At 42.5% G+C, this 20306-nt stretch overlaps 3 protein-coding genes and 1 long non-coding RNA gene across 5 annotated transcripts; 3 read left to right on the forward strand and 1 right to left on the reverse strand.

Annotated features, from left to right (window-relative positions):
* The first annotated feature begins 669 nt into the window (after window positions 1-669).
* LOC121593534 lies at window positions 670-1228 on the forward strand. 2 transcript variants are annotated; one of them, XR_006004798.1, is made up of 3 exons: window positions 670-715; window positions 792-887; window positions 965-1228. It is a non-coding gene; the product is annotated as an uncharacterized LOC121593534 (long non-coding RNA). The 2 variants fall into 2 exon arrangements; XR_006004799.1 differs by having other exon boundaries at window positions 671-715; window positions 786-887.
* A 4980-nt stretch (window positions 1229-6208) lies between these two features.
* On the forward strand, window positions 6209-7570 carry LOC121591563. The gene is made up of 3 exons (XM_041912213.1): window positions 6209-6259; window positions 7163-7391; window positions 7452-7570. The coding sequence occupies exons 1-3, from the start codon at window positions 6209-6211 to the stop codon at window positions 7568-7570; spliced, it is 399 nt and encodes a 132-aa protein (XP_041768147.1).
* On the reverse strand, window positions 7536-10055 carry LOC121593556. Its single transcript, XM_041916023.1, has 3 exons — window positions 9626-10055; window positions 9295-9372; window positions 7536-8684 (listed from the first exon to the last, which is right to left on the reverse strand). Exons 1-3 carry the CDS (start codon window positions 10031-10033, stop codon window positions 7896-7898), a joined length of 1275 nt encoding a protein of 424 aa, XP_041771957.1. The 5' UTR covers window positions 10034-10055; the 3' UTR covers window positions 7536-7895.
* Window positions 10056-18267: 8212 nt separating this feature from the next.
* Window positions 18268-19490, forward strand: LOC121592211. Its single transcript, XM_041913617.1, has 4 exons — window positions 18268-18389; window positions 18760-18880; window positions 18971-18974; window positions 19225-19490. The coding sequence occupies exons 1-4, from the start codon at window positions 18268-18270 to the stop codon at window positions 19488-19490; spliced, it is 513 nt and encodes a 170-aa protein (XP_041769551.1).
* Window positions 19491-20306: the final 816 nt, after the last annotated feature.

Raw genomic sequence — 20306 nt, forward strand, 5'->3', positions numbered from 1 at the left:
GCACCCGAGAGCAAGTATAACAGTGCAATTTGTAACAAACTCAATACCTGAATTTTGACATTTTATGTTGCAAAAATCCACAAAAATTTAAACAGTGATCTTTTAGACGAATAACACTGCCAAAACAATTAAGAAAAAATAAATAAAGGTTATTTAAACCATAAGATTTCGAGCAGATGATACTACTCGCAACCCTCGCAATGTTTAATGAGAAGGAAGGCTTAGGGAGATACCCTAAGCCACTCACAAGCACTCAAGCAGGTAAGCCCAATGTGAGAGATTAAGACGCAACCCAAGTAGCAACCGAAGCTTTTTTCTCCCAGTTTCATCCCCCTCATGTCCAAAAACTGCCTTCGCTCACTATTCCTATCCCATTTCTACATTCTACAACGTTTGTTGCGTTCTCGCTCATCAGGGTGTTAGTCAATTCTCTCTTGCCACACGAAGAGAATTCTCCTGCACACTTCGTGTGTTTGATTCTACCCATCCCTGTTGAAAACAAGTCATTTTCTTCCATCGCACTCATCTGGGTGTTTGCTCTTTTCCATCCAAGCCAAAGAGCGACTTCAGTGTGCTCTGAACCGTGGACATGAGAGTGTGTGTTTGTGTGCTGCGTGAACTATTTTTCCTGCGTAAAACACTTACCCGTACTGCACCATCCACGGTATTCTTTTTGCTTTATCGGAGGACGAATTGTTATCATCTAATTGTTTCGGTAAGTGTCCTTTTCTAAGTGTCTAGTGCTATGTGACATTTATTCTAAATAAAACATTGCACTTTACAAGTTTCAGATGTGTGCTGCTACCGCTAGCTGTTCTCCAAATCTCTTCAAATTGCGACACTGTGTGCACAGGCGTTCAAGGTTCAATTGATCCTCGAGCACAAAGGTAAGCTTGTCACATCTTTAAATCAAGTGTAATTTTTTAACAAAGTGTGTCTATTAATTGTGTACTTTCATCAACAGCCTTCATACAACACCGCGGTTGAGGCGCGCCAAATCTGATGACATCTTTCCTGAACCAAGCAGGCTGAACACGCGCACCACCACGGGCTCCAGCGCGGTGTGAAGAGGAAAGAAGAAAAGACAGAATTGGAAGCAGCCGCGCCAGGCTTCCAACCACCGTGTATGTGTATGTAAGTATGTGAGAACACATGTGTGAATCCTCTTGTGGGAATTGCAAAAAGAAGAGAATAAAGAGTGTGAAGCAGCTAGACTGCCGCAACCAAAGCAAGAGAGTGAATTCTCATTTCAATCCGAAAAACTGGGAGAGAGTGATGACATGCGAGAGAGAATAAAACTAGAAACACGAGAGAGGGCCACACGAAGCGCTTTCGGGTTTTTTCGCCTTCGCGCACATTTTGCTTTATGCGCGCGACTAAGTGAGCCTTGATGAGCGCGATGGCTCCCATACAAAGGCCTTCGGCTTTGCTATCTGGGAATTATAGCAAAAACCCAAACTCTTCGGGACGACAATACCGCGAGAAAGCCCAACAAACAAAGCCGAAGTCGCTCGAACCTTGTAATCTGTGCCAGAGCGAGAAAGCATGCATTCTCCATCAAGTTCTACAGCTGCAAACACAGCGCGTGTAGATGTGTGTGTGCGCGGAGCGAATGTATCGATGAAGATGGGAAGCAGCGGGGTTTTCTCATTCAGTTGACGGGACCCGAACAATTCCCCATGGTTTGGTCAGTCCAATGCCAGCGCTGCTGTAGGAAGGGTGTGTTACTTTTCCGCGCGGTGGGATTCATGCTCATGATGATGAAAAACATTATGTTCTTTGCAATATTTGTTTACTATGTTATTGATTTCACCATTTTCTAAATTTTTCATTACTTTTCAAATAATTTATGAAAATACACGTGAAAGTTTCTATAGATAATATTTTCAGAAGAAACGGCGCAAAAAAGCCGCATTGCTAAGATTGATGATATTATCAATTTAAAAAAAGTTTCTGAACCCGTCATGAAAAAGAAAACAAAAATACGAAAAACTTTTTCTAAGTATATTTTGAGTTGCTGAATCTAGCTCTCGAAGATCGTTTTTGGATAGCATGAATAGTTTCAAAGATATTAATCAAAAACCTGTTGATTTCTTCTAACACACATATTTGAAATGTTCAGCAGTAAGCGGATATCTCTTCATTACGCGGGTGCTTGTGCCTGTGATACTAGACAACAATCAAACGATGGAAAAGATCCATTCTTATTGCATTAATAATCTCACCAAGCGCGATGTAATAAATAGTTAAATTGTTTGACCGGCAGGTTTCAAACATTTCTTCCATCACAAACGCAGGATGCATGCAAACCTGGCGGTAAATACCCTTTAATCCACATACAAATATAACTCTCCATCAGTTCACAGGCAAACAGACAGCAAAGAGGATTCCACAAGGCACAAGCGGCTCAGCCTTAACCCGCCCACCCTACCTGCCCCCCAAGGCGAACACGAAAAAAAGGCACGCCCCAAAATCAGACTGCGCAGTGTGTGTGAGTGTGTTGTTTTACTTTTTCCCATTCGAAACCCGAACCAACTTCGGCTTTTTACACGAAGAAAGGTTCGAGCCATCGCTTCCGCTCAACGTTGAGCAAGGGTTCGAGCGATAAGCTCCCTCGGACCCATCTCGAACCTTATTTCCTTCGAGCGACTTCGGCTTTGTCTATTGGGAGGTTGTAGATGCACGAGCAGAATCGGAGAAGTTCGCCAATCCGAGAGAGAATGAAACACGCAGGCACCAACCTAGCTCAATGAGGTTTTCAAAAGAGAACAACCTATTGCAAAACACGTACAACGAGAGAACAACATCTTTAATGAGAAAGTACCTACCACCATCCATGAGAGACACTTCTAGCTCCCAACGCACGCTACCCATACAGCAACAATTACTAACGCGACAAATCATCCCAGCAATTCTCCCCATGTACGATAGATGCTCAGAAGAGCGGTCGGACTTCCATGCGGCATTTGAAAATTCAACCGAAATGTGTGGGGTGACAAACAGAGAAAACATTCAGCGTCTTAAAGCCTCCCTTAAGGGACTAGCATATCAGACGGTCTACGGTTATCTCCTTCAATCCTGCAACGTGGACGAGGTAATCAAAACGTTTAGAATGTGATTCGGAATGCCAAGGAGAATTATTGATCAGTGTGCACAACGCATAAGAGATCTGACCTCCCCCTGCCTAGACCGACCATCAACTGTGGTTGACTTCGGGCTGGCTATAAAGAACATCCTATCTACGGTGCAAGCAGGTGGTGACCGACATGGAACCTTTTTCTACGATTCCTCCCTTCTGGACGCGTTGGTGAACAAACTACAATCCACTATGAAGTTTGACTGGGGAGAATACTGCGAAAACTTACCTGTGTTACGTGTGTAATCAGACAAGAGCAAGCCAGCCAAGGGTGCTCCCACCCAATTATGTAATATGCTACGGAACGTGCCCGACGATAATACGATGCGAGCGTTTTTTGGGATTCAACAGCGATGCCCGATAGGACGCCGCTCAATCTACTAATGTATTTTTCCTATGTTTAAAGAAACATGCCGGGACGTACGACTACAGAAGGAACTGTGTAGTGGACGGATGCAACCAAAGGCATATCCCACTACTCCACCCCGAGGAAAGAAATGAGGCCGCCCATAGGAACGCTACATATCAATGCAACATACATCAGCTAAGCTCCTCTACACTGCTTAGAGTGCTGCCAGAGGTTTACTGTTGTGTTCAAATGTCCGTTCACTTATTTGAATAACACACTGAACTACACATAATTAAAAAGTTACAAACAAAACAAGCGCACTTTATTAGGGGATTGTAGGAAAAGACCGACACTGCGGGTAAGATGGACTCTTCTCAAAAATACATAATAAAAGTAATTATAAAATAATTTAAAAATGTAGCATTCAAGTTAAAGGTATAAAAACACATTTGAGAACCCCTGTCCACATGACAACCTTTAAATTTGTCAAATTTGGCCGCAAACAAAAAAAAGTAATCCAAGTAACGTACTGGATGTAATTTTGCTACTTCAGGTGTTAAGCTGTAATTCTTGCATAGTTTATATTTCCGGTGGATTTTCGAATTGAACGTGTTAGCTTGACTATCGAGCATAAAACTGGCGAAAGAACGGTAATTAAAACAACAAAATAATTAGTTCCATATCGTTTTAAGTATCACAGCACCAAAGCGGGAAAGACGGACACTCTGTTGTGGGGAAAGATGGACACGCAAGTTTTACATTATTTTGTGTTGCTGTTGCTTATTGATTAACAGATGCCAACAAATTACATTCGTAGGAGTAATCGGAAGTTATGGACCAACCAGCAGCTAGAAAAGGCAATAATATCTGCGAAGAATGGAACTCCGGTGAAAACAGCAGCATTGAATTATTCGGTTCCTCGCACGACTCTGATAAGGCATCCTAAGCAAACCAACATCTTGCCACGGCTGGGGTCAATTGATTTTGTAGTAAGTATACAACAAGAAGAAGAACTGGTAGCACACCTTTTAGAACTAGAAAAGAGGTTCTACGGAATCACAAAGATCGATGTTCGAAAACTAGCGTTTGACTTGGCGCAAAAAAATAGCTTGCAGCACCCTTTTAACAAGGTCACTAAACTTGCTGGGGTAGCGTGGCTTAGCAATTTTATAAAACGAAACCCTAAGCTGTCCTTCAGGATGCCTGTAGCAACCTCTGCTGCTAGAGCTAGGGGATTCAATAAGGTATCGGTTTCTGCATTCTTTAATTTATTGGAAGCCGCGCTGAACTCCTCTAAAATCACGGCAGATTGTATTTTCAACGCAGATGAGACTGGAATATGTGCTGTAAGCATTTGGTTATATTTTTTGTGTTGTGAAAAACAAAATATAGAATTCCTTTATTTTACAGGTTCCCCCTAAGAAACGAAAGATAGCAGCATTGAAAGGAAAAAAGCAGGTCGGTGGAATTATCTCCGCTGAGCGTGGGGTATCGACTACAGCAGTAATGTGCATGTTAGCAGCACGACAACACCTTCCTCCGTTTTTAATTTTTGCTCGTGTGCGAATGCCTGACGCTTTGAAGAAAGGAGCACCATGTGGAAGCAAATTTGCATGCAATTTTTTCGGTTATATGACTGTGGAAATCTTCAATGACTGGTTTGATCATTTCTTGGATAATGTGCAGCCATCCGAAGATAAACCGGCCTTGCTCATTATTGACGGACATTTTTCCCATACGAAGAACCTAGCATTTACTGAGAAAGCCAGAGCTAATTTCGTCACTGTCTTAGTATTACCTCCGCATTGCAGTAACAAAATACAACCACTGGACGTGTCTTTTATGGCACCTGTTCCGGGCCCGACGGCCAAGCCCACCGCGAAGGTTTCGGTCGTTCTGGAGCGCTTGATAACCGTCTGCTGCCACGGAACAGAACGTCCCGGGCAAAAGGGTTTCGGGAGCGTCAACGGTCCAACTCTCCTTCACCAAACTACTTTCAGTATTGGCCTACCAGGCTAGTTACCTCTTTTCCAAATTAAATTGGGAGGTCTATGCCGTGGTAGCGATGCTACTGATTTCGTTAAGCGCTGTCGAGAAGGCAATCGTATTCGCCCTGGTTTCACCCGGGAGAATCTTAACACCAAACACAGAAACTCACTCATGAAATGCTGGTGTAAGACTGATTTATTATAACTATTTCCTCCTTTTATACTCTAAATTACAAGCTATCATAGCCTACTAAGAACAAAATATAAATTATTTAATTAACAGCCACCTTCGATGTGGTCGCTGCGCAACAGCACCCTTCAAGTCATATTATGCTTCTGAAGTGGAGAAATTCTTACAGCAAAACCCTGGGAAAGTTGTAGGCCATACAATCCTAACATTTTTGACGACGATGCGTTTGCACCATCAGAGGTAACCGATCAATTAGTTGGTGCTTACATAGATGAAATACCTTTGCAAGTTTTACCGTAGCAATAGACGATGCGTAATCTCAGATTGCGCATATATTTATCTGTCAAACGGCCCGATTTGATATATTTATCTGTCAAAAAATATTTATATATCTCGGACATATAAATCTCGAAAATTCATGCGCAATCTTAGCGCAATCTTGGATTAATACGTTTGTTTACATATAGCGGTAGGTATTGAAACGAAAAATATGAGATGAGCGTTGATTTTTGAGCCAAAAATCTAATTAAATTTTGATTACAGCCATGGAGAACGAATCGCCGAACGTGCCGAATCGCCGGAACTATATAAAATTGGTAAATATATAATCATTCTGTTTTTTATACCGGTGTTTTTGTAGTGGAAGCAATGCTTGGGTTTTTTTTTTGTAGCTTTATTTTTCCTTAAATGATATATGTTCAGTGTTTGTGATTTGTGTATGCGGTTATACTAAAGAAATTTAGAAATATGGGCAACAATTGAATTATTATTAAATTTCGATTATTTTCTTGCTTGGAAAAAAAACAACACCGCTGCTGCTTCTCCAGCTACCGGCAATTTTTTTAAACGACAGCTGCTTTGCAGTTTGTTAAAAAAAATTGTAAAAATTGTAGATTGTTAAAAAGTCAAATTGTAAAAATTGTAGATTGCAAAAATTGTAAAAAAATTAAATTGTAAAAATAGTAAATTGTAAAAATTGTACTAATTTAATGTACCTAGCTAGTCTTTATTGTTACAGGAATAAACCATTGAACTGAAATGTTTTATTTGTACATTGCAGCTCTTTGAGAACTGACCTGGCTGTACCACGGGATGTTCTGTTTCTTATTAGTCCGCATACACTAATAATCGTTTGGAATTCTGGAATGTAGGTTATGCGGTTTTGGTCTTCTTCCAACAGGAAATCTTTCTTATATTTCGGAATACCAACTATTCCTGCTGGCCCTGCTTTCCTGCACCATTTTTGCTGCAACCTCTACCCCAACTGCTACAATGGAAGCTATTGCTGTTGCCGCTGCGATTAAAAAAAACTTTCTTATTTTTACAGGAACGTTTATGTATATTTAAATATTTTATATTACAGCTCTCTCGAGTTAGAGGACTGATAATGGAAGAAAACTGCTGCATCTTCCGGGCCATCAAAATAATAACGGGGTCATGGGGATGGTGAATGAATAGAGTCGAGATTAATCGTTTTTTTATTATTGATTTGCTTCCAGAATGTTGAGAAAAGCCTTCGGCTAACTGCCGAGGTGGAACGACGGCCTGCTTTATGGCAAAAGCGGTCGGAGTTCTACAAAAACGGTATTCGGCGAAGGGATGCGTGGACCGAGATTGGTGGACTCTTGGACCTCACCGTCGAAGAGGCGAGCTACCAGTGGAGGAAGCTGCTGACCAGCTACAGGACTTATAAGTCCAAGCTGCGTAAAAGTCAGCAAAGCGGAGCAGGTACTTATCAAATTTAAAATAATATGAAATTGTTCAATGACATAATTGTATCATTCGTAGCGGCTGAGGACGTCTTCCACCCAAGATGGTTCGCCTTCGACGCGATGAGGTTCCTCGATGATACCATGAAGGACGGCACGCATCTCGATACGGTAAGTTGTTTTGTTATTTATCTGTAAATTTTATATTTCACTGCGAGTTAAGGGCGGTCCTGTGGCACAGCAACAACATGCCCGTCATGGGTTGAAGCCTCATATGGACCGTTCTCAAACGATCGCAAATAAATCGTTTTATCTGAATAACTTGCCAAGCGTGATTCACGTTGAACCATTCTTTCATCTAAACAATGGTGGGTGGACAATGCAAAGGTACAAGTGTACTAACGACGATGTGGGTTAGCATATTATTCATATAATGTATAATTGCATGTAATCTACGCACATTCTACGATTTAATAACTACTAATTAGCTTAATAATTGACACATACAAAGAGTTGTATTGCATTAATGATTAAGTTGGTTATTATACTTAAGATCATGTGCAATGTGTAAACGTATATTCAACAAGTCGTTTGGCGTGCGACAGGGTATGCCTTGTAGTCCGCTCATTGTAGCTGGAGCTCTCTCGCCTTCTACAAAACGCCCATTGACGACCCTGTCAAAAGATGAAGGGCGAGTGTATGTATTTCGTGAAGCACTCTGTCGAAGAAAATTATGGAGATATATTGTTGTCATAATAACCGTTTTAGCATCTTCTGGCTCTAGCAGAATCGGGCTTTTATAAATGCGGAAACGGTTGGCTAAAATCCCGAACACATTTTCAACGATCATTCGAGCACGAGAGTGACGTTTGTTGAAAACTCTTTCAATTGTCCCTTCCGCATGCATGCCTCCAAATGGTCGAATGCAGTACCTGGTAAAAGCAAATGCTTTATCGCCTAAAAGAAAGTAAGGTACTCGCATTGCATATGGAACTCGCAGTGGTTCAGGTTCCGGAACATTCAAACTGTTGTTTTCCAGCCTCTGGTATAAGCGTGTGTTTTTAAATACACCTCCGTCAGATATTCCACCTTTTCCTCCAATATCTGCATGTAAAAAGTTGTAATCGGCATCTACTACCGCAAGTAAAACAATGCTGAAATAATGTTGATAGTTGTAATACTCTGATCCACTATTACTAGGCTTTTCCACTTGTACGTGTTTGCCATCAATGGACCCAATTGCATGCGGAAAATTCCACCTTTGTTCAAACTTTTTTGATTTCTCCTTCCATTCTTCTGCTGTGGACGGCATCTGAAATGATAATAACACATACAAAGATAAATTAATTATATATTTCATAAATTTAACTCATATGTATTGCTCGTCGTTGGATATCAATGCAACCTTATTTATTTTGTAACTTTTTGATTATGCTATCTCATTATTTTTTATCTCCCTTTTCAGTTCGATGACGACCTAGAACAAGACACCTCCACCCAAGCCCACCCAATCCCTTCTTGTTCCTATTCCTCAATTCCGCCCCAACCAACAATCCCAGCACCAACAATCCCAGCACCAAATCCAGCACCAACAACAGCACGAACTACAGCACCAACTACAGCACCAACCCCAGCACGAACTCCAGTACCGATCCCAGCACCAATCCGAGCAACAACAACTCCAGCACCAACCCCAGCACAAACCCCAGCACCGACCCCAGCACCGACCCCAGCACCAAGCCCAGCACCCACTCCAGCGATGGAAAATTATTTGTCCATGTTTGGCCAGTGGGTGGGGGCATGGTTAATCCATTTACCACCAGACCAACAAAACGATGCCACTAATCGTTTGCGGCAGACGATGCTGGAGTGGGATCTGGAACACAATAAAAAATAAAATAAAAAAAATTACAAAAACATACCTTTACATAGCTCCGCAAATGTTTATTTAAACAAGCACACACATCCTTTACAATTTTGGCAATCGATGATTTAGAAACCTAAAATTATACAATACTCATTAAAATCCGAACATTTCATTTTAATTTGTTCAACATTAGGCTCTTGCATCGTTTTCGATTGCTAACTTCTCTTCACTTGCTTTTGTCCGAAAAAGTTTTATCAGTCCTGCGTACGGGGAGACGGTTTGTATGAGATTCGATGTTGCCACGGTGCTGCCATGGAAAAGACCGACGCCACTACCGTCTCCAATCGGACCGCCGAAACAAGAAAAAAAAAACAAAACATACTTACCCGAAACAAGTATTGCAAGCTTGCAAATGTCTCCCCCGTTGCCAAATACCGCAATGTTATTAAAAGCCTTTCTTGGGCCGTGATCGCTTCTCGCATATTTGTATCCATGCGGCTTATTTCTGGACCGACCAAGGCATAAAGACGATCGAAATCTTCGTGTTTCATCCGCATAAAATTTTTTATCGTATCGTTTACCATTTCGGCCTTGATGTCGTCCAACAGACGATTTCCATCCTGTCTTCTGCGGAAGAAAACTGGTCGCATCCACCACCGACGGTTTCGCCGAAGACGCCGGTTGTAATTATGATCGTTGTTTGATAAATAATCACTCATGGCTGGAAAATGAAGCTGCTTACGGATTAACACGTTCAGTTGTGGCGGAAGCCAAAACAAAACAACACAACGCATGCAAATGACGTTTATAGGCCAGGGTTGGCTTCGCGGAAACGATATATTTTTTGACAGATAAATATATGCGCAATCTGAGATTGCGCATCGTTTATTGATACGGTTAGAAGCTTCGATTCCATTAAATCTTTTAAAGATAAGGAGACTTAAGTTTCCTCTGAAGATTTCGTAGGTTGCAGTTCTGCAAATTCAACCCCTGTTACTGAAAAATCGATGTTTCAAGTGTCACCAACAGCAATACTACCATTGCCTAAGATGGTAGCCCCAAGATCCAACAAACAAAAACGTCAAGCAGAGAAAGCAGCTGACATTACCTCTAATCAGTACGTCATTACTTTGACAAAGTCAAACCCAACCAAAATATTCCAGCTATGAAAAAAGAACGAAAAGTATCTTTCAAGAAGACGAATCAAAATCAGTCCAAGACCGACACGATGTGTAACACCCTATATGTGGTTTCCAATTTTCTAATTCAGACCAAGAGACAGGATGGACTATGTGTTCGAAATGCTTCTGTTGGTTCCACTCAGAATGCTTTAACATCGTTAAAATATTCTGCAGAAACTGTTCTTATGTCCTTTCTTCTTAAAATATTGTGTTCATTGATTATTACCTGATTTTTGCAATGAATTAAATGATGTTTGTTAAAAATGTGTACTTTTTTTCATTAGGTTTTCGTTGATTAAATTTGTTTTTTTGTTATGAATTACTTTTTTTTGTAAAAGGAGTGAAGAAAAAAACAGATCATGTTAAAGTACTGTAAAACTCTTCAATTTCCAACGTTTTCTATAGGTGTCCATCTTACCCTTCATGGTGTCCATCTTTCCCATATCAGGTGTCCGTCTTACCCGATCATTTCAAAACTGCACGAAAAAAAAATCATGTTTTTCATTCATAAAAAACGCAAAAATCGATGGAAACTTAAAAGTTTCAACACATTTTCTGATAAAACATGAGTGTAAGATAATGTATGCACATTTTCATGGCCGTTGCACTTATATATCCATAGATTTTTACCATTTTCCTTAACGTGTCCGTCTTCCCCTACTAACACATTAAAAATTCGTTGAACAGTAAAACCCCGGCGCAGCCGCGTAACAGCAACCGCATTTGTTCCTGACCCGAGAACCGAATGGGCCGGGTGAACGGCCGTCGTGCCCTAGCCGCGATGACGCGGCCCTTTCGCTCCTTCATACAGTTGCCCTCGACGGACAGCGCGGGTGACGTCCAGAAATGTCGCACCTTGCGAGCAACCCAGAATCACAATGTTGCGCTACGCTGTCAGTCTCCACAATATTTACCACGGGTAAACAGAAAGTGTACAAACATACGCTATGTTCGATGACGTTTCCGAACTGACGCTAATAGAAAAGTCACAAGCGGACGAGTTAGAATTAGATGGACCAACAAATCCTATCTACCTGCAATGGACTGCAGGAATATCAAACAGAGAGGACGACTTCAAACGTGTCGGATTCGAGGAGTCCGGCTCCAAACGACCCAACCGTTTCACGGTAAGTGACGCCCGTACTATCTACAACTTATCCATCCGCCCCCAGGCGTTGAACCGGATCGAACTAGGAAAAAGGTACCCACACCTAGATGGAGTAGACATGGAATCATACGTCAATGCACACCCTCGACTGCTAATTGGTCTGGATACCGCGAGCCTAGGGTTTGCAACGAAAAGCCTAGAAGGGGAATATAACGAGCCGGTGGCATTCAACACTACACTAGGATGGCTGATCTTCGGAAGCTGTAAGGAATCGTAAATGTCAGACTGTAAGCAGCTCGAAGAAAATCGAGCGAAATATTTAGACTTTTTTACAGGATTGAACTTTATTCGGCTTTGTAACTTATCTCAAAATTGCAGCTCTTTAAAATTTGGTCGCTCTATTCCTGCTGTCGAATGCTACTGGCATATTCCCGATTACGCGAAGGCGCACGTTTCGGACTTTCGAGTGTTGGATCAACAGCCTTGTTCGTGGATATTTTCACGAGAAGCTGCTCTCTGCAGGTGGGAATTTAAACTACCTGCGCTATCTGCTCAAACCACGCTCTATCTAGCTCGGTTCTCGATGTCACTCGGTGACAGCCCATTTTTTGTTTATCTTTAATTGTTTTCGTGCCAACATCCCCCGCCACGTGGATCCAATAGTTCTACGGATTCACTTAATACTTTGCATCGAAAACCTTCCTATCAACCTTCTTCCTTCAATTCCTTCTTTCAACTCCTGCTTTCAATCTCTACTGGCAACTTAGCTAGCTTCGCTACTGGCCGTTTCACGCGCTTGCACTGCGCTGTACGCACAATCGCCTGCCTTACTCTGCCGTCACTACCCGTGAACACTTCTTCTACTTGAGCGCGTGTCCAATCTTTCCGGTGTCCTTCCGCGATGAAGACGAGGTCCCCGACACGCAACGAAGGATTTTCCTCTCGCCATTTCGTCCGACGGTTGAGATTTGGAAAATACTCCATCAACCAGCGTTCCTGTATGCCGTCCGCAATAACCTTGGATCTATGGCAGCTACTCTTCAACGCATCGCTAAGATCCGGACACGATCGCATGTGCTGCTTTAGACCAGATTTGACTCAACTGACATTCGACTTCGGCTAGTTGTTAGGAGAGTTTCATCGTTTACGATGCGTCCGTCGTCCAGTGGGCTCATCCTTTCCTTGACACTGCGCACTATGCGCTCCCAAACGCCACCCATTTGTGGTGCGGATGGTGGGTTAAAGTTCCACCTGGTGTTAGCGAACACTCACCATAGCTGCGCGGACACTTTCACAAACGCTAACTGTCTTTTTAGCTTGTTGGTGGCGCTGGTAAAGTTGTTGCCCTTATCGAACCAGATCTCTGCGGGTGGCCCTTTCCTGCCAATAAACCGTGTTATGGCCATAATGCACGCCGTGGTGGAGAGGCTATAAGCCACCTCGAGATGTACGGCACGGGTCACGAGGCAGGTGAAGACGGCAACATACCTCTTTTCTTTGCGCCTCCCGTTAACGACGTCTAGCGGTCCCAAGTAGTCGATTCCTGTGTTGCTGAACGCTCTGACGTGCGCGGTAAGTCTTTCAGCCGGAAGAGGCGCCATGCGAAGATTTTTGGGCTGACTGTTCTTTATTTTACAGCGCTGGCAATTTCTCGCGGACCCATCAACAGCTGCTCGCAGATGGGTAATGTGGAACCTCTGTCTGATCTCGTTTACCACTGCCTCTCGATTCGCATGTCCGTACCTCGAGTGTTAGTTGAGGATCAGTAAATTTGTGATTGGGTGCTGATTCGGGAGGAGTATGGGAAATCGTGTGTCACACAACGCGAAATTCGCCTTGGCGGTCCTACCATCCACTCTCAGAACACCCTGTTCATCTAGGATTGGTGTTGTTGCATATAGTGTACTTGAGCGATCCACTTCATCTTTGTTGCCTACGTCCTTCATCTCTTTATCGAAGGCGTCCTTTTGAACCATGCGCCACAGTGTTTGCTCGGCCCTAAGCTATACCTCCGTGCTTATTGGCTGTTCGTCAGATAGCACATGTCTTTTTAAGCGGCATGCCTGAGATTTGGTCGCATTTTCGGAGATTATTGGCTAACTTTTGACTTTTGTTGGCAATTGTGTCTGAATCGGTGTACAAAGGCGGTTGCTCGCAATAATTTTTTCCACCTGGAGAAGCGGGTGACATCTATTGTAGGTTCATCGCATGACACGTTGTGATGTGTCAGATGGACTCAAGGGTACTTAGTGGAGCGCTCTGTGCTGGCCAGTTTTCTTTGGGTAGGTTGAGAAACCTCGCCCCGTTAAGCCATCTACCTTGAGTTTCGATGGTGGTCTCACGGCAGCGCTTGGTAAGACATTCTGGCTGGGTTTTCTTCGATAGGCACTTGCCTCCAGTTATCTAGTTCCGTCAACGATCAACGATTATTTCGCCCACGCGATAAGCTACGAACTGCTTGAAGTCGCGTGTTGGAGATCGAATCCAATTCAGCACCACTCCAGAGTCGGTATAGATAAACTTTTCCAACACCTTGATATCGTGGCTTTTGCAAACAGTTCGTGCCAACCTTGCTCCCAACAGTGTTGCCTCCAGTTCTAATCGAGGTATGTAGTGTATTTCGCTTCCTGTGTCGAACCTGAAGTAGACTGCGCATCCGTCTGCTTGTTCACTCGCCTCCTAGAAAACATTCAGCTGGATAGATTTGTCATTTTTCTTCACATTGCTTCCTAAGTACCACCGTGGGATACTGAGGGCGTAGGTACCCGGAAGTAGGTTTACCCAATTCTGCCACTTTTGAAAGTCTTGGTCTTGCACTTCAGCATCCCAATCCATGCCACTTCTCCAAAAGTCTTGCATGATGATACTCCTCAATATCAAAACAGGAGCTAGTAAGCCAAACGGGTGGAAAAGGTTCATTCTAATACGCAAAACCCCCCTATTTTATTGAATGACAACATACCTTAACATAAAGGAAAAGAAGCATGAGCGATGGACTTACTTACTTACTTACTTATCCGTCACTACAACCGCTTTGCGGTCTTGGCCTGCCTCAAGAGTGTCCGAAACCGCTCACGGTCTCGCGCCTTCGTCTGCCAGTCCCTTATCCCGGCCTTAATGGCGGACGCCTCCACGCCATCTTGCCACCTCAATTTGGGCCTACCACGCCTCCTCTGTCCTTGTGGACGGCCTAAAAAGACTTTACGGGCTGGGTCGTCCGTTTCCATGCGTACAACATGGCCAGCCCACTGAAGCCTGGCGAGCTTTATACGCTGTACGACAGTGAGGTCGCCGTACATCTCGTATAGCTCGTCATTATAGCGGCTCCTCCATTGTCCTTCCACACATACGGGGCCAAGTATCCTTCTGAGCATCTTCCTCTCGAACGCGGCTAAGAGGGTTTCGTCAGATTTGGACAGTGTCCATGTCTCAGAGGCGTATGTGAGTACTGGTACTATATAGGTACTATATAGTCCCAGCTTCGTCCGTCGCGACAGGTTCTTTGAGGTAAACTGCTTTTTCAGGCTGTAGAATGACCGGTTGGCAGCCAGCATCCTTGCGCGCAACTCAGCTTCCATGCTGTTGTCGTTGCTGACCTTTGACCCAAGATAGGTGAATTGTGGGACGACTTCAAAAGTGCGTTCACCTATCTGTACGTCACGCCTACGTAGATTCGGATTATTTATTGGTAGGTCCGCTGATGTTGCCACCATCAGTTTGGTCTTTGCCTCGTTTATCTGCAATCCGAGGCTCTCTGCCGCCTGCTCAATCCCTTGGTAGGCTTCTGCTACATAGGAGAGCCGCAGACCAATGATGTCTATATCATCAGCGTATGCCAGGATCTGGATTGACTTATAGAAGATGGTTCCCGTAGTCTCCACCCTCGAGTCACGGATGGCTCTCTCTAGCGCCAGGTTGAATAAGAGACAAGCAAGCCCGTCCCCCTGGCGCAGACCTTTGGTGGTAGCAAAAGGTCCTGAGAGTTTTCCATCCACCCTCACCTGGCATGTGACGTTGGTCATAGTCATTCTAATTAGCCTTATCAGTTTGACCGGGATTCCAAATGAGCTCATAGCGTCGTACAGTTTTACCCTGGCTATGCTATCGTATGCGGCTTTGAAGTCTATGAAGAGATGGTATGTGTCGTTTTTGTATTCAGCCATCTTCTCCAAGATCTGCCGCATGGTGAAGATCTGATCAGTGGTTGATTTTCCGTTTCGGAATCCTCTTTGATAGTTTCCTACTATCTCTTCGACGTGCGGGACAAGGCGATCCTGAAGGATCAGGGAGAATATTTTATAGGCGGTATTCAACACCGTAATACCCCTGTAGTTGTTGCAGTCCAACCTGTCTCCCTTCTTGTATACGGGGTAGATGATGCCGAGATTCCAATCACAAGGCATCGATTCGCTATCCCACACCTCAGTAACAATTTGATGAATCTCGTTTTCTAGTCGTGCACCTCCATTCTTGACCAGTTCAGCTGCAATTCCGTCGGTTCCGGGTGCCTAGTTATTTTTCAGCCGACGGATAGCCTTTCGTGTTTCTTCTATGCTAGGTGGCAGTAGCATGACACTATCTGCTAGTGGCGCTTCTAGCTGTTCGTTTAACTGGTCGATGAGCGATGGACAGTTGAGGAAATAAGCTCTTCACTTACATTGCGATGTTTCCGAAAACGAGCCTATAGGTGCATAGCAACAGACTTACACTATCCCTTGCCAGCTTTATCCAAGCTTTAAAAATATGCAAGATAAACCGCAACAAAGGTGTATAGGTCGATATCCTAGTTTTTATTGTCCTTGTCCTTTTCCTTGAGCGCATGATAACATACAAGTGGTAATGGCCAGAGGCTTATTAAGACAGTGGAAACAGTCTCTCTCTATGTCTCTCTCTATGTCTCTCTCTCTCTCTCTCTCTCTCTCTCTCTCTCTCTCTCTCTCTCTCTCTCTCTCTCTCTCTCTCTCTCTCTCTCTCTCTCTCTCTCTCTCTCTCTATCTCTCTATCTCTCTTGTTGGCCTGCTTACGATAGAGCACGTCGATATAACATGGCCCGGTTAACAACAATTCTCCAGGATGCTCGGTCCCTGGCTGCAGCCTCCCATCCATGCAGACACCCGATTTCTGACAGGTCTCGCTTCACCTGGTCCAGCCATCGAGTTCGCTGTGCTTCCCTGCGCCTTACGCCGAACTGGGGATCACTGTCGAACACCTTTTTGGTGGGGCATGAGTCCGGCATCCTCATAACATGCCCCAGCCATCGTATCCTGCAAGCCTTCGCCACCGTCAGGATGCTCGGTTGATCCTTCTCCTCCACGCTCCATGCTCGAACACACTGCCAAAGAAGGTCCGGAAAATGCGTCGTTCAAACACGCCCAGAGCGTTTGCATCCTCCGCTCGAATGGTCTAGGACTCGTGTCCGTAGAGGACCACCGGGCAAATAAATGTGCGATATATCTCACATTTCGTGCAAGCTTGAAGTCTTCTGGATCTCAGCAGTCGGTGAAGCCCATAGTATGATAACAGCATATTTTCATCAAATTCGACCCATTTATGACTAAGTAATCTGTAATAGATTTAATACAAAAGCTCAACAAAAAAAGGAGTAGATTTCGCAGCGTTAGTAAGTGAGTGAGGACTACTACCTAATGCTCCTCACCTTTTAAACTTAATAAGAAACTGGTTAATTGATTGATCAATTCATTTTAGATACAAAGAAAGAAATAATGCGATTGAACCATTGTGCATCTTAGTAGAATCTAGGAATCTAGGATCATTATTGGCTCGATTATTTGAATTAAGTAGTAAATACTTGAATAAGTCTAGTCGCGAACGGCAGAATGTAAGCTCAGCAACTCAATTATTGTCGAGAACAACAGCAACTACTTTAAGGCGTCATTCAAATAACGGCGAAGCGAAACATCTAGCTTGTATATTATAGCAAATCCTTGTTGGAAGCATTAGATGACATGTTTGAAATGATATATAATTTGTGAGAGATAGGTAAAAATAACCATCAAACATTTCAAAAGTCAATCCTCATGCAAATAACTTCCATTTAAATACAAATTTGGAGGTATAGTACAGAAGCACTCAAGCAAATACAAAAATATTCGATAGTATCAGTGTAGTTTGATCGCATATAGCAATAAAAAAATGACGATGAGCTACGGATAACTGAAACAGACTCTCCTACTCGCTGCTATAATGTATTCTAGAGCAAATATTGAACTATCTTTGCCAAGCATGAACGTTATAGAAAAGGATACAATTCGGAATGATATGAATAATAATAGTAGTACCGATAGCGGCCCAATAATAAAGTTTAATAAAGAGGAAGATAGATTTGAGTATGTTGTTGGTTACATTGGCAGAAAATTTCCAATTTTCCAGATTTATAATTAGGATGTTATAGATTTGAAAATGTTATCGAGCATAGCTATTTCAATCCTTCTTTAATTCAGAATCTGTCTATAACCTTTATGGATGTATGCCGTGAAATGGAAAATTATAGACAATCGACAATGGTGGTATGGACAAGCGGAAAGTCACAATTCAAACGGACAGCAAATTCGCATTATGGTTGCTCGTTGGAGTCGACGAAAGTTTCATTGATTTTATTTTAATATATCAAAGCATGCTGATGAAAAAAAAACATACCGTTGAAAATTAAACACTGGTGTTCGTGTAGTTTTGGTAACAAATTTGGATTGATCAAAATACATTATTTAGACGCATAATCATGATTTCGACGTATTACGTTAGTGATAGTGATAGCAGTGATAGTGAAAGAGTGGAAAATCTTGTCGCGCAGCGACGATTCCTACGCAGCATGGCTGATCCCTTGGAACTTCCGAACCATGCGTAAGTTCTATAAGTTTATTGGAATGTGATAAGATAACCCTTACTCTTTTCGTTTCATTCTAGTCTTACGAAAGATTTCCGCATTTCTAAGGAGATGTTAAGGACATTTTTACTGAGATTGCTCTCAAGTTTCCTCCAAAATAAGGAAAAGGCTTGAATCATAGGGAAATGTTTGCGACAACGTTGCGGTTCTAAGCCGAAGGAAGCTATCAACATGGTGCAGGACAGAGCTTCAAAGTGGCAATTGCCCAACCGACATTTTCAGTCGTTTTTGCAAAAACTTTTAAAATATTAGAAGACACCTTTAATGGATAAGTGTAGAAATGAGTAATAAGGAGCAGCAGGAGGCGCGTTGATACTTCTTATCCAGAAGTGGTATTCCCGGAGTAGTGATGTGTGTGGATGGTACGAACATAAAAATAATTGCACCAACCCATGATAGGGATCAACACTACAACAGAAAGGGCTTCTACAGCTTAAATGCGTTAATGGTAAGATAACCACTCAAATAAATAACAAACATTCTAACATTACAAATTACATACACTTTCTGACACCATTCATGTTTAATATATTATTAGGTATGTAAAACGCATACGGTATGTAAACGCAAAATACATTGGGGCAAATCACGATGCGCATGTTTGGGACGTTACCGGCCTTGACATTTTTTTTTGCACAAAAAAACGAAGTTGGGTAGCCTAGCTACAGAGTATTAGGTCGTTACTAACCCGCCGTATAGTGTAAACAAATCAATTTTTTCTTCTTCTTATTGGTAACTCAGCATATCCAGCAAAATCCTGGTTGGTGACACCAAAACGTAACGCTGTTCCAGATTCACCGGAAGCAACGTTTTATACAAACCATGCAAAAGGTCGTGAGATTATTGAACGTACGTTTGGTGCCCTAAAGAACCGATTTCGATGTCTATTGGGAGCTAGGCAATTACATTATACTCCGGAGAAAGCAACTCAAATCATTAATGTGTGCTATTGTGCTTTGCACAATATGTGCATCGCATATAAAATAGCAGAATTTCCATTGGATGTGGATTGTACATTGGATGTACAATCACACATGGTACCTGAGCATTCATTGTGAGATGAATGAAAGCTTGTGCGATGTGTCTAGTTCAATGACCATTTTTGCCTAGACCGTAAACTTATAGCAGTATATGAAAATAGCCTTGAACTCCCTACCATCTTCTTCTGCGGCCCGAGAATACACACATCGAGTGCACTACATGCCAATTTGTGAGCCATGCCAAATTGGTATTAATTATCTATGTTATTTCAGTTAATTTAAGTTAATTGATATAAATTAATGGTACATGCTTAACCGTCTTATTATTTTTCTAATTTATAACCTATCCAAAACTTTAGAACTTATGTAAGTGTTATTTGTTTGCTCATTGTTGCTTGTTGTGTTGTTGTTATGATTGTTGGTGCTCTGGTTATTATTTATCTCTGCTGGCGGTGGATGGTAGCCATGTGATTTGCCCGTATTGCCCACTATTGTTAATTTTAAGTTGGTTAAGTATGAAACTCTTTCTTCTAACTCATTCAGAGGCTTTGTTGGAATTTGAATAATTATTTTCGAACTTTAATTTGAATTGTACATGAAACAATGCGTTAGGAAACTAAGATTAGGTTATAAACTACTCGACGTTAGAAACTGCTCGATCTGCATGAATTATGAACTGCATGAATTATTATATACAAAAAAAGGACAAACGAATATACAGTTGCAAACCGACCAGCGATAAAGGTGTACACTTTCCTATTCAAATTTCCTCCAAATATCACAGCCAGCCCCTTTTCGTGAATATATTTCACAGGCTTAAGGCACGGCCCTCCAGCAGTTGCATGAATGGAATTGTTGTTAAGTCGCAATTTTTTCTCTACAGAATCGGGTTTG

The sequence above is a fragment of the Anopheles merus genome, chromosome 2L (assembly GCF_017562075.2).
Source record: "Anopheles merus strain MAF chromosome 2L, AmerM5.1, whole genome shotgun sequence".
Taxonomy (NCBI): Eukaryota; Metazoa; Arthropoda; class Insecta; order Diptera; family Culicidae; genus Anopheles; species Anopheles merus.